Source organism: Danio aesculapii, chromosome 6, assembly GCF_903798145.1.
Source record: "Danio aesculapii chromosome 6, fDanAes4.1, whole genome shotgun sequence".
Lineage (NCBI taxonomy): Eukaryota > Metazoa > Chordata > Actinopteri > Cypriniformes > Danionidae > Danio > Danio aesculapii.
The window spans coordinates 4,020,722-4,040,151 of NC_079440.1; the positions used below are offsets into that span (position 1 = coordinate 4,020,722).

The following is a 19,430-nucleotide window of genomic DNA, read 5'->3' on the forward strand; positions in this document are numbered from 1 at the left end:
AAAAAAATAAAATAAAATAAAATAAAATAAAACAAAAAATAAAATAAAATAAAATAAAATAAAATAAAGTAGGTTTTGCATATTCACTTTAAATAAAGTTCTCACTCAACAGATTTGCCATAATAAATCCATTTAAAAATATGCACAGGTGACAGTTTATGTAGTTTGTTGGTAGGTCATTGTTTATATCCTCATAAAATGCATAAGTTACTAGTTTATTGTTTATCGAGTTATATGACTTTATCTAGTTATTTAGCCTCATCTGGTTTGTCTAGTTACTTGGTATTCTGTTATTGAGATACTCGTAACATTTTAAATAAGTTACTGTATACCTGCCATCCAGTTTTTTAGTTTGTTGTCACACTCATGAGAAAAATGTCCCATAAAACTGAATAAACTTTGTTAATTTTTCTTATTGCAACTTTGATTATTAATTGTAAAAATCAAATAAAAATTTGTGAATAAAGCAGATTATAGGAGTTGGGGTATCATTCACAAGAAAATACTCTTCGTCATTTATTTCTGCCTTATTGTAATTAGGTGAAATGTGTTGCCAATTTTTTGAGTTCAGTGTTTTTAGCACAGTTTGCCTGATTTTCATGTTAGGTTTTAATGAACTTTTCGTTTCATTTTGGAATTGATGATACCCACTGATACCCACTTTATATCGTATATCAATCAGGGAGTGAGGATCATTGATTTCTAAAAGAAATCAGGTCTTAAACAAGGTGATTTTTTGGACAGTTCGCTGGAATGATTCTTAAAACAACTGATTTGTCTCTAAAATTTTCTCTAAACTAACCATTTGTGGCCCTTTCTATGTTCTCGAAATGTTTGATATGAAGCATTAATTATATGCAACAAAAAGTATGTCCACATCTAATTGGTTTCTCTCTCCCTCTTTCTCTGCACAGGAGGAAAAGACGAAACTTTAACAAACAGGCCACAGAGATCCTGAATGAGTATTTCTACTCTCACCTCAGTAACCCGTACCCCAGTGAGGAGGCCAAAGAGGAGCTGGCCAAGAAATGCTCCATCACCGTCTCACAGGTGCTGAAATACACATCACTGATAATCCTCTCTAATAATACACCCTCAAATATGTGCTATAGTGCAATTGCTAGTAGTACGAGGATTACAAAATTATAGGTGTGGCTTGAAATTACCAGTATGCTGTGCCAGTCAGCGTTTCGGTGTGGAGTTTGCTCCCGTTGTTGCTCGCTTGGGTTTTCCTCGGGTTCCCCGGTTTCCTCCCACCATCCAGAGACATACATCATAAGTAAATTGACTACTCCAAAGTAGCATCTTAAGACAACTCCTAGGCCCCGTTTACACTAATACATTTTAGTTTTAAAACTGTTTTAGAATGAAAACGATCCATGTCCACACTGGCGTTTCACCTAGCCTTTCTGAACAGATCTCCATCTACATTACACTGCTGGAAACGCACATCACGTGACGAGTCAGCCGGTGCTTTGAGCACAGAACCCAAGGTGAGAGCTGTGCACGTCGGACGGTTCATCCAAAATCTACCGCTGGATCTAATCTCACTCTATTTGTTAAACGTGATATTTAATTCATCTTGTGTCTCTATCTAACGACATATTCCCCGACTTTGCTCTTTTAAATCTATTACTTGTTCTCAGGTAACGTATTTTGGCTGAGCTCAAAGAGAAGTTCATATATTAATTAATGTAACCGCGGACACTGATTCTGCTTATTTGACTGATTGCTTGCCTTCATTTCCTATATTGTATAAACTTATTGTACGTTATACTTTTATAATGGCCATTATTGATTAATAAAACTGATATTCAGCAAAAGAGAAACACAGCTATTCACACACACACACACTACAGCCAATTTTGTTTATTTAATTCTCCTATAGCGCATGTGTTTGGACTGTGGGGAAACCGGTGCACCTGCAGGAAACCCACGCCAACACGGGGAGAACATGCAAACTCCACACAGAAATGCCAACTGACCTAGCCGAGACTCGAACCAGCACCCTTCTTGCTGTGAGGCGACAGTGCTAACCACTGAGCCACCGTGCAGCCCTTACTTTATTCATATATTCATTTATTCATTTTCTTTTCGGCTTAGTCCCTTTAATAATTCGGGGTCGCCACAGTGGAATGAACTGCCAACTTATCCAGCATATATTTTTTGCAGCGGACGCCCTTCCAGTTGCAACCCAACACTGGGAAACACCCATACACTCTTGCATTCACACACATACACTACGGCCAGTTTAATTCATAGATTCATTTTCTTTTCGGCTTAGTCCCTTTATTAATCTGGGGTCGCCACAGCAGAATGAACCGCCAACTTATCCAACATATGTTTTACGCAGCCCATGCCCTTCCAGCTGCAACCTATCACTGGGAAACACCCATACACACTCATTTTAGCTTACTCAATTCACCTGTACCGCATGTCTTTGCCCGAGCACCCAGAGGAAACCCACGCGAACATGGAGAGAACATGCCAACTGACCCTGCCGAGGCTCGAACCAGCGACCTTCTTGCTGTGAGGCGATCATGCTACCTACTACACCACCGTGATGCCCCTATGGCCAATTTACCCTATTCAATTCACCTGTACTGTGGACTGTGAGGGAAACCGGAGCACCCGGAGGAAACCCACGCCAATACAGGGAGAAAATGCCAACTGACCCTGCCGAGGCTCGAACCAGCGACCTTCTTGCTGTGAGGCGATCATGCTACCTACTACACCACCGTGATGCCCCTATGGCCAATTTACCCTATTCAACTCACCTGTACTGTGGACTGTGAGGGAAACCGGAGCACCCGGAGGAAACCCACGCCAATACAGGGAGAAAATGCCAACTGACCCTGCCGAGGCTCGAACCAGCGACCTTCTTGCTGTGAGGCGATCATGCTACCTACTACACCACCGTAATGCCCCTATGGCCAATTTAGCATATTCAAATTACCTATACTGTAGACTGTGGGGGAAACCGGAGCACCCGGAGGAAACCCACGCCAACACAGGGAGAACATGCAAACTCTACACAGAAATGCCAACTGACCCAGCCGACCTCAAACCAGCGACTTTCTTGCTGTGAGGCTATTGTGCTACCCACTGCGCCACCATGACCCCCCCCCCCCATTCATATAATGCAATCTTAAAAGTATGATCAAAAAGTAAATATATTACAGTATAGCATGATTCAGAAAACTAGTCAGCTCACTGTATCTGACTATATGTTGCATGTGAATAATATCAGTAATGCTCACGTGAGTTCGAGCTCCTGCAACCGTCAAACAAAATCATCTGCAGCAGCACAGCAGCGCATGCCTCTTAGCATCATTCATCTGCTGCGCTAAATGCGTAATGCAGTCTAAAGTCTTTAATAAATTTAGCAGAAATGATTGTGTGATGCATTAAGGGCTGGTTCTGAAGTCCGACTGGCGGTGTGTGAGTGATGACGACTCTAATATAGCAGCACCTTTAGCCCTCTCGCGGGAGCAGAAGCTTAGCCGCACGATTGATTAGCTTCTCATGGTAATGGTGTTTATCATTAGCACAGAGCCTCATCCGCTGCTGTATTAGCAGTAATGGCTGTTAGTGTGTGTGTGTGTGTGTGTGTGTGTGTGTGTGTGTGTGTGTGTGTGTGTGTGTGTGTGTGTGTGTGTGTGTGTGTGTGTGTGTTGAAGGATTGCTGTCAGTGTATATTGTGATCAGAGCTGACTCACGCACACACTGATTTAAGTGATCAATTTATTCTTGTGTGTGTGTGTGTGTGTGCGTGTGTGTGTATGTGTGTGTGTGTGTGTATGGCAGGTCTGATCACAATATACTCTGACAGCAATCTTTCAACACACACACACATATGCGCGTGCACACACACACATACACTGATTTAAATGTTCGATTTAATTGGATTTGTGTGTGTGTGTGTGTGCGTCCGTGTGTGTGTGTGTGTGTGCGTGTGTGTGTGCGTGTGTGTGTGTGTGTGTGTGTGTGTGTGTGTGTTGAAGGATTGCTGTCAGTGTATATTGTGATCAGAGCTGACTCACGCACACACTGATTTAAGCGATCAATTTATTCTGGTGTGTGTGTGTGCGTGTATGTGTATGTGTGTGTGTGTGTGTGTGTGTGTATATGTGTATGTGTGTGTGTGTGTATGGCAAGTCTGATCACAATATACTCTGACAGCAATCTTTCAACACACACACATATGCGCGCACACACACACACTCACATACACTGATTTAAATGATCGATTTAATTGGATTGTGTGTGTGTGTGTGGGGGGGGTGTGTGTGTGTGTGTGTGTGTGTGTGTGTGTGTGTGTGTGTGTGTGTGTGTGGAAAGATTGCTGTCAGTGTATATTGTGATCAGAGATTACACACACGCGCACACACACACACACACACACACACACACACGCGCACACACACACTGATTTAAGTGATCAATTTAATTGGCTTTGTGTGTGTGTGTAATTGTCTATCTTGAAACATATCCATGTGGTCTTGACGATGTGTTTGTGTGCAGGTCTCCAACTGGTTCGGAAACAAGCGAATCCGATATAAGAAGAACATCGGAAAGTTCCAGGAAGAAGCGAACATGTACGCGGCCAGAACGGCTGTAAACGCGGCGAGTGTTTCTGCACACGGCAGTCAGGCAAACTCTCCATCCACTCCAAACTCAGCAGGTGAGAACATGAACACCACACACAGACTCCCATCATGCTTCACTTCAGACAGGGATGCTCATGTCAAGTGTGTGGCTTGCTCAGTCTCAAAAATAAGACATTTACAAAATAAAATTCATACATCCACAACACAATTAACATTTACAAAATCCAATTTGTAAAATGAATAAATAATGAAATAAAATAAACAAGTAAATAACAGGGTGAAAACATGGTAAGATCTGAAAACGTGGTAAAAATCAGGCGGCCGTGAGGGCTTTTTTTTCCGGATTGCTTTTGAAAACACTGTTGGTTGGGTTTAGGCACTCGTGAGAGAAATTTGAGATCTGAAAAAGCGTACACAGTGGCCTCTGGTGGATTCGTGAAAACTAAAACTGCCTCCTGGGACATATTTTGCGATCTCCAGAAATGAATATAGGGCTACATATCAATAATAAGCCTGGGTTGTGTATGAATTTTTTGTAAATGTATTATTTCTGAGACTGATCTGGCTCCATAGTCAAGCCTCACATCTTCGATTGGTATATGAATGTGAAACAGAAGGAGACTCTGAACAACTGAGTCACTGAAAACTCAAGAAAGACTCAGATCTGCTCTCTTATACTTATTTTGTTTGAGTAACTCTAGTTTAAACACACAGATTCATCCAACATTAAAACTGAGAACACTGACTGTTTAATTTGTTAATACATCTTTCATTTAGGTGATGAAAATCTTTAAAACATATAAAAAAGCTTCAGTTTTGAAAGATGTTGTGCATTTATTTGATCAAATATATTGTAAAAATAGTAAATATTACAGTTGAAAATAACTGTTTTCTGTCTAAATACATTTTTAGATCCTTTTTTTCTGTGAATAACAGCTCTATTTTTCAGCATCAGACCTCCAGTCTTCAGTATTACATGATAGTTAGATATCATTCTGATTTGCTGGTTAAGAAGCATTTTTTTTTATAATAATAAAAATAATAATAATAATAATATTTTAAATATTAATAATTTGAATATTTTCTTCTTTTTTTAAATATTTCCCAAATGATGTTTAACAGAGCAAGGAAATTTCCACAGTATGTCTGATAATGTTTTTTCTTCTGGAGAAAGTCTTATTTGTTTTATTTTGGCTAGAATAAAAGCAGTTTTACATTTTGTATGAACCATTTTAAGGTCAATATTATTAGCCCCTTTAAGCTATATATTTTTTTCGATAGTCTACTGAACAAACCATCGTTATACAATAACTTGCCTAATTACCCTAACCTGCCTAGTTAACCTAATTAACCTAGTTAAGCCTTTAAATGTCACTTTAAGCTGTATAGAAGTGTCTTGAAGAATATCTAGTCAAATATTATTTACTGTCATCATGGCAAAGATAAAATAAATCAGTTATTAGAGATGAGTTATTAAAACTATTATGTTTAGAAATGTGGTGAAGAAAATCCGTTAAACAGAAATTGGGGAAAAAAATAATTAATTTCAGGGGGTTAATAATTCATGTGGGGCTAATAATTCTGTCTTCAACTGTATATATTTGGATAATATAATACTATCTAATTTCACTTTTGATTAATTTAATGTAATATAAAAAAGTATGAATATAACTAAAAGTATTACGTTTCATTTTTATATTAAACAAAACAAACTCAAACTTTTATACAGTAGTGGGATTTTTTAATCCAATTTAAAAAATTTAATCTGCAAACAATACTTTTTAATTATAAAGCTAAACTTAAAGTACACTGTAAAAAATCCTGGTTGCCTTAAATTTTTAAGCTGAATCAAATTAACCTCATGACTCCATTGAAATTTCATTATGTTAAACTAACTTAAAACAGCTTGCATACCTTATAAAATTAAGTTAAAACATAATTAACTTAGTTTAACAAGTTACAATGAACTAAAAACATATGCTGTCATGACTAATTGATCATATAATTTTTACAGTGAGTAGTTTACTATATATTACTATAGTATTTTTTCCTGTAGGAAGTTTCACACACAAAAAAAATAAAATAACTTTCAGATAACAAAGAAAGAAGCATATTGTGTAACGTGACCCAGTTTATGAATCATTTTTGTTTACATCAACTTATAATCTCTAATGTTTTGTTCTGTATTTATACCGCCTTTCATCTAAATAAAAGAAACCAGTTATTATTATAAATAGTTAAAATTATAAAGGTCAAAAGCCACGTTTACAGACGAGTGTGTGTGTGCGTGTGTGTGTTTTCCTCCTGCTGTGAGCCGAATCTCTCCTGCTTGATGTCTGTCTCCTTTATGCGCTGCTGGATCTCCTGCTCTGAAAACTGTAAAACTCTGCATTTCTGCTGGCTTGAAGTTTCCAGACTCATTTCTCCTGCTTGTTCTGCTTCTCTCTCTGTGCTGTCTGTGCTCCTCTCAGGTTCTGCTGGCTCTTTTAACATGTCAAACTCTGGCGATTTGTTTATGAGTGTTCAGTCTCTGAACGGGGACTCGTACCAGGGCTCTCAGGTGGGGGCCAATGTTCAGTCACAGGTACAGTGCCAATAAATCACAGCACAAACACACATGCTTTTTGTTTGTTCCTATACATTTCATAGAGTTAAAACAAGCGGGGTTCCACATAATCGATTTGTGTTGGGGCAACATGAAGGAATTAAGTTAACTTATTAGTTTTTACAAATTTAAGTGGATTGAACATGAAACAAATTGGGTTGTTTCAACTCATTTTAAATAAGTAGTCTGAACAAACAGCATACTTCATTTTTTGTGTATTTTCCAATGGATTTCTCATTAGCAAAATATATATATTTATTTTTGCATCATTTGTTTATGTTGTGTGTTCAAATGCTTATGTTGAAAGCTGAATTTGAACCTGATTAGGTGGTATTTATTTTGACAGCAACATTATTAGGCTTAAAAATACACTGGGCAATTGTATAAAGTTTATAATATTACATTTTGATTGATTTAAATGAATCGTACAACATTATTTAAATCTTTTGTGTCAGTACTTGTCAGTATTGCATCAAAATAAACATAAATAATTAAATTAAATTAAAACAAATTAAAATTAAAACAAAAATAAGATTAAATTGATTAATGGGCGCCACAGTGGCACTGTGGGTAGCACAATCACCTCACAGCAAGGTCGCTGGTTCGAGCCTCGGCTGGGTCAGTTAGCATTTCTGTGTGGAGTTTGCATGTTCTCCCTGCGTTCGCGTGGGTTTCCTCCGGGTGCTCCGGTTTCCCCCACAGTCCAAAGACATGTGGTACAGGTGAATTGGGTAGGCTAAATTGTCCGAAGTGTATGTATGTGTGCAAATGAGTGTGTATGGGTTTACCAGTGATGGGTTGCGGCTGGAAGGGCATCCGCTGCGTAAAACATATGCTGGATAAGTTGGCGGTTCATTCCGCTGTGGCGACCCCAGATTAATAAAGGGACAACATCTCTGAATGTAAGATGCTCAAAGTTCAATGCAAAGGGAGACATTGGCTTTTACAGAGTTAGCTTAGCAAAGCCTACTGTGAACAAAGTTTGGGGACTACAAAAAAATACATCCAGGCTAGTGAGATCACAAGGGCTTCCGATTACGCAGATTCACCACGCGCACACACCCTGCTGTTATAGCAGAGAAAGCTAAAATGCTTTCCAAACGCTGCTATTTCCACAGAGCTTCTTCTGTTTCTGTATTTGGGCTTCCAAAGGACACAACACAAAGAGAGAAGTGCTTACAGTTCAATATTAATTATGTTCCAGAGAATTATATTTAAAAATATATATAGTTAGCATTTGACAACGGACAGCTTTCAGAATCTCCCAGTTCAGTGCTGGATTTGGCTAAAAACTCCTTCAACTGACGAAGCTGTGGATTGTGAGCCACAACCTGTAAGTTTTTATTTATTAAAATTGACCAACTACATGCACAGTTTCTAGCGTAAACGGTATGTTGTAGCGAGGACGTAAACAAGAATGTAAACAACCGGAAATGCTGTTTGGCTAACAATTTAGCTACAAATTTATATTTATCAGTCAAACCCCTGTAAACAGCCACATTCTTCAGCAGCGCTACGTCTCGAATAACCAACTCGCAATAGATATCTGAATGTTACATATAAGTTACACATGCTTATTCCGAATATATGTGAAAGACACATGTCAGGTTTTATTTTAGAGAGCAGGCGTGAGTTTCAGCTGTGTCCTCTTCATCTTCTGTCAGATTCAAGCACAAACTGCTGCGGCTAATTCTCTGACTGACTGTTTACACAGCGCAAAAATCGTGTGCTTAAAGGTGCGTGATGCTTCCTGGTGACGTAGAGTCAATCTGAAAATCACAGCACATTATGTTAGCTGACCAATCAGAGCCTCTTGAGGATGGGCCTTTCAGAGGAGCTAGGAAATATGACGTCGTTTTCATGTTAACAGAGTAGCTGGATATAATTAAAGTAGGATTTATGAAAAAATAACCTGATTTTCTACAAATGAAGCATGAGCACACATTGCTTTGCATCTTATAAACATAACCAAGCCTTAAAAATACACTGTGGACCACCCCTTTAAATAACAATAGCACATTTTAACCGGGGTGTAGTGTGTAGTATATATGTTTAATCAACACCATCTTAAAATTCTGTCTAAATAGGCAGTTCACTAGCTTTTTGACTGTCTTCATATACAGTAATGTGTTTTATTGTTTACAAGCCATCATGCGTTTGTCTCCATGTCTTCTTGTTTCCTTTGTCTTGCTATTGTTTTCTTCCCCCGACCTTGCTTTCTTCTTTTTGTGGTGACTTTGCTTTGTTTTTGCCCTTGCGCTCGTGTTTTCCACGCTCTGACCTTGCCGTGTTGTTGTTGTTGTGTTTCAGGTGGATACCCTTCGCCATGTTATCAGCCAGACAGGAGGATACAGTGACGGCCTCGCAGCAAACCAGATGTACAGTCCGCAGGGCATCAATGTAAGGCGACAAAAAAAAAAAGCAAACACACACAGCTTTCTTTTTCCCCCTCCCCTTCCTCTTATTTCGCCCTCCACCAATTATTTCAAAGCCATAGGGCTCAGAATGCCACTTAGCGGGACTTGTCTGGAGATCGTGGTCAGTTAGTTGATTGCCTGTGTGTTTGTGAGCGCCACGGGCGGCTGATGCCCGGCGAGACGCGGACACGAAAACGCGTCCGAACCCATCACATCCAATCAGATCGGCCGGTACCTGCAGGGCCGAACAGGTGACACCGGCTGCAAATGTACCAGCCTCGCCCCCTGCCCCACAGTCACCTGACCCTGATTACGCCCGCCAGAAAACAGACCATCTCGCTAAAAATAAAGCGTAAAGCATGCAGGAGGACGTCCCGGGGAAGCGGTGGGGGGGATTCGGGAGGGGAGCGGCTGGCAACTCAAATTCACTGCGACAAGCCGTGTGGTAAAGGGGAAAATCAATACGACAGACACACGGGGAGCCGAGTGTGGACTCGGGACAGCAATCCAAGCACATTGCTCAGATCAGGGGCACACCGCGGTAATGGCCTTGACAGAGAGGGAGAGAGAGAGAGAGAGAGAGAGAGAAAAACAAAATACAACTAGAGAAATATTAAAGAAATATAAAATAAATGTCAAATATTAAAATAATAATACAATTATAAAATATTTTCCCTCAATTTGAAACATTAATCAATTAATTTTTTTATTTAAATGACTCTGAGAGGATGAATTGACGTCTAAACTGGCTGATAAATACATAAAAATATGTGTACACCATAAGAAATGGCTAATCTAAGTTTGTGGGTCTTATTTGAATAATCTAGACATTTTAATTATTATTGTTATTCTTATAACTGTTATCATTATCAAATGTTTTATCTTTTTTGTCATTTATTTCTTAGTTATTGTATATTTTATTAATTTGATGATGTTAATATATTGCATATCTTATACATATTTAAAGTGCTTTGGCAATACTGTACAAAACGTCATGCCAATAAAGCAACTTCAACTTGAAAAGACAAAGAGAAAGAGTAAAAAAGAGACTTTTGACTTTTCCCAGCACTTTAATTATTAAACATACATCCTAAAAATAATAAACATAACCAAATGAAATAAAAACACATCTCAAATCTCTAATTAAAATGTTCTTCAATGTTTACCAATTAAACACCAAATTCCCTGAATCACCAAAGCACCTCCAGTAGCCCATTTCCATCCAAAATGAAGAATATTATTAACATGTTTGCAATATGTATAATCAATCACTGCTCTGGAGATTTAAATATATTTATTATGTTTACATTTACTCCAGTATTTTTACACTGATGAGATTTTTTTTTAAAAGAGAGAGAGAAAGAGTAATAAATTGTATACAATATAATTTTAATATCTCATTACATTACACATTTCCAAAGTGTTTCCTCATGACTTAATACTTACATTTTCCACGCATAAAACTTACTCCAATACCAACTTAAAAAACAAAATTATACTAATAGCTTTATAATACCCCCACCGAGGCAAAAACGTATATAGTCATTGGTCAACTTATAGATTCTAAAATCAAACCAGACTCGACCTTTCACCAGTTTTTTAGAAACATACTGTATTCTCAGAGAAAGAGAGGACGGTCAGCGCCCCCATCCCGCTTATTCGCGCTCCGCCGGCCGTATGGTAATGAGATCAAGCGAGAAACAGAGATTTATTCAAATCCTCCGCCATCCTGCGCTTTCTGGAGAACTGTAGGAGTGAGTGACTTTGATGGACTGAAAAAACAATCATCTCTGAGTTTATACAAATTACTACTTAATTTAAAATCATTTAAAGGGGAGCTATTATGCCTCTTTTTACAAGATGTAAAATAAGTCTCTGATGACTCTAAAGAGTGTGTGTGAAGTTTCAGCTCAAAATACCACACGAATAATGTATTATAACTCTGAAACCGATCCTGTTAGGCTTTGATCCTAATTGTGGCGTTTTGGTGACTGTCGCTTTAAATTCAAATGAGATTATGCTCTTTTTGAAAGAGGGCGGAGCTACAAATGCCTGTGTGTCAGCATAGCGGCAGATTAGACAGGACTAATGTTACATTTGTGTGAAAAAGTGAATATATGTGCTGAAATGTCTAAGAAGAAGGCAGTCTATGGAGAGTCATGGTGTCTCAGGGCTCGAAATAAACCTTTTTGCTTGGAAGCACTGGTGCTCCTAACTTAAAAAATTTTGTTGCACCACCCAAAAATTAGTCGCACCCACCAATTATGAGCACGGCTACTACTAAGTCTTATATTAACAGATTTATTGCATTTGAAATCAACACTAATGAAAACTAACAAACAGAAAAAATCTGCATGTGCCCACCGGCCCTGCACACACTGCTTGACATGAATGAGATGAACTGAGTTAACGATAATAATTTTGCTGTCTGATATTGCACAGATGATATTAACATATAGTTTATTATCTGCATGCGTCATCTTAATAGCAAATACCGGTCTTTTCATGTGCTGCAATATTAATCTTAGTGAATTCAAGCCCTTTTGTGATAGTGTAAGTCAGGGTTATTCAATTGGAACCCGGCCCCCTAGGCAATTTGTTCCAGCCGTCCAAATAGTGTGACCAAGACATCAAAAATTAATTTTGTTCAGTCGATAGACAGCTGCTATAGTTATGAAGTGACGTGCGTCTGTTCAATACAGCACGAGCTGCAGTTAAAGGCTGCACAGAGCGTGAGTCACGTGATATTAAGCGAGTGGTGCGAGCAGCCGAAAACCTTTGGATATGTTTGTAGAAAAGGCATTTTGTACAATTTACTGATATCATTAATAGGGATGCAGTGATTAGCCGATTTCACTATTAACCGCGCTTTAATTCATTACGGTTAATTAATCGTAAAGGCTTTTTAGCGCCGCGTTTCTGTTGCACAGAACAAAACTGCTGCAACTAAATAAAGTTATGCTAACTGTGTGCTAGTTTAAAGTTCTAAGCTTATACCGCGGCTAATACGCACGCACATTGGATTAACTTTAGAAGCAGGTCGTTCACATATTGCATCTTTTCCGCACACAAGTTCATTATATCCAATGGAGACGTACGTATATTGGAGCAGTGCGCGCATGGCTCGCAAGCAGACTGACGCACTCGCGCCCTCCAGGTGGACACAGTAGAAATTATCTCACGCTGTAGCGGAGAGAGTTGTGCGTGGCTTTCAGTGCAATGTAAACAAAAGATATGTTAAACGAATTATTGCTAATTATTTAAATGATTATGTATGTGTGAACGCAGATAATAACAACAGTTCATTTAAATTCTTAGCTAATATATAGCTTAAATTAACATTAGACAAATATAATTTTTTATTTATTCTTATTTTTATTTATTTATTTATTGTTCTGTCATTTATTTTCATTGTAAAATTATCGCGCATGTTTAAATCAAAAACTTTTTGTTGGCGCCAATAGCCTAGTGGTATTGTGTGCTGACATATAGCACCACGGCGACCCGAGTTCGATTCCCGGCTCGAGGTCCTTTGCCATCCTTCACTGAAAAAAATTATTCAAGGGTGATTCCTTGGATTTACTCAATTTTTTTTACGTTAAGTGGTTGTAAACAATTATTTGGGCTGAATTTAAACAAACAAATTATGTTGAACATTGGTAAATTTTATTTGTTTGTTTAAATTCAACACAAATAAATAGTTTGCAACAGTTTTGCATGCAACACTTTTTTCAGTGTTCCCCTCTCTCTGCTCCCAATGCTTTCCTGTCTGAAATCTCTGTGAAAAGGTGAAAAACACCTAAAAAAAATAATAATAATAATAAAAAAAAACTTTTTCATTTATGTTTAAGTCCTGAGAGAAGAGAGAAATGAACTATTGTTTGTTTTTATTAATATTTTGTGCTGTATTTGGTTACTGAGCAGCAATAAACAACACTTTAAATATAAGCAGTTATCTTGTGATTTTCTAAACTAGTAGTGTTTTAAATTTAATAAATGCATAATAATCGTGATAACCGTGAAACCATGATTATTCTTCAGACTATATAATCGTACAACCAAAATCTAATCGTTGCATCTCTAATTGTTACGCAGTTCAAAATATAACATATCAATGTGTCTGAATGTAGAAGAAGCCTACTAAAGCAATACACTGATTTTGTGCCTCGAAATACAACATTTAAATATGTTTGTAAAAAAAAGCCACATTGTAAAAGGCAGTGATGTTATAGAGTTTCAAAGTACAACATATTAACGTTTTAGTGTAGAAAAAGCCAACGTGGGTGTCTTTATGAGCACAAATACAGCATATGGGCTCTTATACGCTGTTGTGTCTTCACTTATATTGCAAGTCAAATCTCTCCGGCCCCTCGTTTGGGATGCTTTTCATGAACTGGCCTCCATGACAAACTAAGTAAATAGCCCTGGTGTACACGGTTTTACATTTTACATTTAGCTGCCACTTGCACGGCTGACAGCATCCTGACGATTAAATGAAGGATTAAACTGAACCTCTCTTGCTTAAATTGTATAGATGAGGCAAATGCTGTTACCTGAAATCTCACAGGCTTTAAACAGTGAACGGCTTTAGCCATTTTCATAGCTTTTATCCACTCTTCGAAATGTGTAAACGGTGGATTAACATTCACCACATGATCACTAATAAGATGTGCCATTATTTGTAACTTTAGGTGGTTTCTGAAACAAAATCTGTCAGTGTTGTTTTCATTCGTCTCGTTTCATTCTCTACATTTTCGCAGTTGTAGATTCTGTCATCTAAAGGAAGACGTTGACTGAGTGATTAACAGCTGATATTAACCAATCCATTCGCGTTCGGTGCTAGAGCAGTGGGCCAATGAGAAGAGCTTGAAGGCGGGGCAAGCATTGCAGGTTTTGTTTACTGCAGCAAGTTGACGTGATAACTGTTTTAAACCATTCCTGAGCGCTGCGTTTCAGGTGCAAAGATGATTTCTGCGTGAATGTCTCTTAAATCTGCGCACGCGGTGAACGTTTTGCAGTGAAAACTGGTCGCACAGCAACAATTTTATGCACTCGCACAAATGCCCCCAAATATATTTTGAGGTCGCATGAATAAAATTTCCAAAATGGTCGCAATTTTGAGCCCTGTGTCTATACATCGATCTGAGCCACATCAGACAGCAAAAAGAGCAGATATTGGGATAGTTGCCTCAAAAAAACAGGCTGAATTTAAAAGACGAGATTTTTTTTCTTATACTAAAAGTTACAAAACAACTCTTTAATGATATTGGACAGGAGGTGTTATATAAATCCTAGAGACGTTATAATCGCACATCAACTCAAGCAGCAAACATTAAAAGATTGATATTTCAAGATAAAAAATATTGATTCGTTATATAAACTTTTTAAAAATGTATTTCGGGTCATTTAAGATTTTTTGTGTGGCTCATTCAGTGTCATATTCAATACCGACATGCTTTGATAATAAATGTAAGTGAAGTGTTCAGATATTTTGTAGCCACTGTACATTTAATTTAATTTATTTACATGTATTATAGAAAGCATCACGTTTTAATGTGTGTGTTTATGGTTTTTCAGTATGCATTTGTCAACTCGGGGCATGAACAGCAGCATTTGGCCAATTTCTCCTGTTCTTTTGTTGGGTTTGATTGAAGTGCAGATCAGTGTGTTCTGTTTTCTGAAGGCATGAAATGGAGTGTAATATCTAAAGCTCTGCTCGCTCTGCTGTCTGTCAGATTAGTGAAGCTACTTTTCCTTCTATCAATGTCCTTTCTCTGTTTTATTCCTGGAGTCTTTATTCTTGTCTCTCATTTCTTCCTATTCTGTGTGTGTCAGTGCAAATGTTGGGTTTTCATGCTATATGGGGACTCTCCATAGACGTAATGATTTTTACATTGTACAGACTGGATATTCTATTCTACGGTGTTCTACGCGCTGCAATTTAAGAAAACACATGCAATTACGAAAAACACCTGCAAATTAAGAAACGATCATGAGTTCGGCAGCACACGTGTTGCAAATTCTCACAACACAAACAACTGAAGAAACACACTGCATTTGGTCACAACACAAACAACTTTAATAACGCAACGTTTCAATTAATCTTCAATTAGGCTAATAATTTACAAAAGACAACGCAATCTTGTAATCAGGATATTAAACTAAACAAAAAACCTCACCTTTCAAAGACCACCAACAACTTCACTGAGCAACAGTCATGGCATAATAATTGATTGGCTACAGTCGATATAAAGTAGATCTAAGATAAATAGACCTATTTATCTTAGTGACAGTGCTCAGAATATATAAGTACACCCCTCACAAACTTATCTATTAAATTCATATATTTAATAGAAAGCTATATAATATTATATCTGTGCATATACATTAGAAGCTGAAGATGAAGATAAATCTGGAGCTTATCTAACAAAGTAACTTGCAATAATGGTCTAAAAACTAGTACACCCAAATTTATATGTTATAGAAAAATATTAAATACAAATTTTAAAAAGAGAAAAAATCAAGAAAAGCAAAAAATTTGAAAAATTTAGTTGAAATTTTGTAGGTTGTAATTTTTTGTTGCAATATTTTGCTTAAATTTAATTCTATTGTCCTTCGTTTTTTAAATATGTTTGGTGACTAAAACATTATTTCATTAAACAAATCTGTTTAATAAGTCTGTTTTGTTTAAATGCACCAAAATACTTTGCCTATATTTTCACAGAGAAATGGAAAAAAATACTCATTGTCAGAATAGGGTGTACTCAGTCATGCTGAGCACTGTAAGTCTTTAAATGTCACTATAAGCTGAATACTAGTATCTCGCAATAAAACTAGTAAAATAATATGTGCCGTCATCATGGCAAAGACAAAAGAAATGAGTTATTAGAAATTAATTTTTATAACTATTGTTTAAAGATATGTTGAAAAAATCTGTGAAAATAATTGAAATTTCATAGGAGGGCTAATAATTTCACCTTCAGTAACTGTAAATAATGTCACTTTTTTAAATGTGAAAATTGATCTGGCATTTTAGAGTTTTTACATTCACACACTGACGACTACAAATTATGTTCACATTTTGTTTGTTTGCATATATAAACACACACACACACACACACACACACACACACACACACGCACGCACACATACACACACACAGAGAGAACGAGAAAGATGAACTATTTTTTGCAAATGACACATTTACAATTAATATTTATTAAAAATACTTGAGCATTAACAGCGAATGTTATTCCTTGCTAGCATTTGTTCGTCTGCTTAATTGTCCATTATTTCATAGTTACACCATTTCATGATATTAGATCAAATAGGACTAGTCAATAATTGTGACTGGTCCAAAATCCCTTTAAGGCAAGTCATTTCACTCGGTGGTCATCTTTGCCTCTCGGGCAGTATGCTCGAGCATTCTGTCTGAATGGGGAAACATAAAATTCTCCAAACCTGTTTGCCGAGCTTACAATTACATTACATATTTGGAATCACCAATAAAATTAAACAGCTGTCCCATAAGTTTCGTTTTAATTTCATCTGAATCAAAAAAAAATCGGCATATTTTCAGGGTGCCCGAGCTAATGCACATGCGCACTCGAAAGGAACGAGATCACGACACCAACCTCATTTATGGCAGTGTTACATGTTATCATCATTAGAATAAGGCTTCGTCAGATCGCGCAGCTCTTCTGAAGTAATCCACAGCTTGGTCTTGATGGCGAATCTACTCCAGAAATGACGGCGACTCTTTGTTTACAAGTTTGTGGGCGTTTGAGTAGCTGCTGTCATGTGATGTGCGTTTGACAGCATGGACTGTACCTCGTGTTCCTTTCATACAGATTACAAAGCCAAAAAACTTTTGTTTTCGACTGCACTTGGTTCATTTAAAAGTACAGATTTCAAGCTTTATGTTGATATATTTCTTATGTCTGTGAAGCAAGTATTCAATCAGATTCAAGTGCGTTTGTTGACCCCAAAACCTGTCATAAAAGCACACGTCTGGCCCAAGCTTCTCCCTGGAGGAACATCAGTCTATGGCGATTGCTGATTGACTTTTGTACTAGTAGGGAGGGCTTCATTCGCCATATTGACTGTCACACTTTTCCCCATTCAAAAACTATACAAGTGGCACGTCTTGTGTATTCTAGGGTCTTTGACTGGTCTATCTAATATGCATTTATCTCATACTATAAGTCTCACTTATGTGTGTATGTCGTGTGTTTTATCCATCAGGCGAACGGCGGCTGGCAGGATCCCACCACCCCGTCCTCTGTCACCTCACCCACAGAAGGACCCGGCAGCGTCCACTCCGACACCTCCAACTGATCCATCACACACACACACACACACACAGCGTCAGTCCTCGTCTTCATGCTACCTCTCAGATCATCCACAGGTTAGAGCAGACCGACAGACATCAGTTCAGCCTTCATCAGCACCTTCTGTTAACACATCTACCATAGTGCCAAAGTACTTTTCTACATCCTTTTAGCATATAATAGACACGTTATGCTTGCGAAAGCATATTAAGAAGGCCTAAGTTTAATATTTGTTCTTCTGAAATGCATATAAATAAATCATTTGCATCGTACATTAAATAATGCACTTAATGTGATGCATATTTGCTAGAAATAATTGCTGGTTTTATTTGTTAACATTAGACTTTAACTACACTGTAAAGAATGTAATGCCAAAAAGTCAAGACGGGAAATATTTTGATGTTGCTTTATTAACTTATTTTAATAGGTTAATCAGGTTTCAACTACATCTTTTAAGTTATACAAAGTTTAACTTCATATTTTTAGTCATTTCAATTGATATAAGTTAAGATGACTAGAAAAATTCTTGTGTAAAAATCCAAAATCAAACAAAAAGTGCTCAGGGGTAGCTTAAATCGTGTGTCTTTGGTAAGAAATGCATCAGAATAAACAGCAAAAATCAGTCCAAGGCACTCGAAAAATATAGAAAAAAATATTAAAAAGCCTTTATTGACATGGCTACGCGTTCCAGTAAACACTTACCTTCATTAGGGTAACCTAATGTAATGAGGCAAGTGTTTGCCGAAATGCATAGGCGCAGTTTTAAGGAATAGCCCAGTGTTTCCCAACCCTGTTCCTGAAGGCACACCAACAGTACACATTTTCAACCTCTCCCTAATCAAACACATCTGAATCAACTTATCATAACATCAGAAGAGACTCCAACACCTGAAGTTAATGGGTCAGAAAAGGGAGACATCCAGAATATGTACTGTTGGTGTGCCTCCAGGAACAGGGTTGGGAAACACTGGAATAGCCTAATGTCTAATAAAGGCTTTTTAAATTTTTTTTCACATTTTTCCAGTGCCTTGGACTGATTTCTGCTGATTATAAGTTCACTTGATTCAACTTTAAAAAATGAAAGTGTACATTAGTTATCATATGCTAATACTAATCAATTATAATGTAATAGTTATAATATTAATGTTAATCTTAACAATTACTAACTTAAACATTGTAATTAACTTACATTAACAAATGTTGCTAGCCATGCTTATAATTTATTAACATTTATTTTTCTGTAATTGAGTAAATTCAGTTGTTTTCAAATTAGCATATTTATACCGATTAGCATTTTGAAGATGTTTGGATGTAAATAATCTCAAATAGATGCACATTGTTAATAAATCGATGGCATTTTTGATTGAATAATTAATGTGCTTTCACAAATGTTTATGCTTCTTATAAGCATTGAGAAATGTTATACTTTATGGACTAATGAACTCAAAAATGGCGACACGGTGCTTA

At 37.2% G+C, this 19,430-nt stretch overlaps 1 protein-coding gene across 2 annotated transcripts in view; it reads left to right on the plus strand.

The window, feature by feature from the left end:
* Positions 1 to 19,062, plus strand: part of pbx1b (pre-B-cell leukemia homeobox 1b) — a 159,833-nt gene extending 140,771 nt beyond the window's left edge. Inside the window, exons 5-9 of one of the 2 annotated variants that reach the window (XM_056459352.1) lie at positions 915 to 1,050; positions 4,525 to 4,684; positions 7,082 to 7,194; positions 9,526 to 9,615; positions 17,878 to 19,062. In XM_056459352.1, coding sequence (XP_056315327.1) covers positions 915 to 1,050; positions 4,525 to 4,684; positions 7,082 to 7,194; positions 9,526 to 9,615; positions 17,878 to 17,970 — 592 coding nt within the window. In that variant the 3' untranslated portion in view covers positions 17,971 to 19,062. The remainder of the gene's footprint in view (positions 1 to 914; positions 1,051 to 4,524; positions 4,685 to 7,081; positions 7,195 to 9,525; positions 9,616 to 17,877) is intronic. The other variant, XM_056459353.1, reaches the window with a different exon arrangement.
* The last annotated feature ends 368 nt before the right edge of the window (positions 19,063 to 19,430 follow it).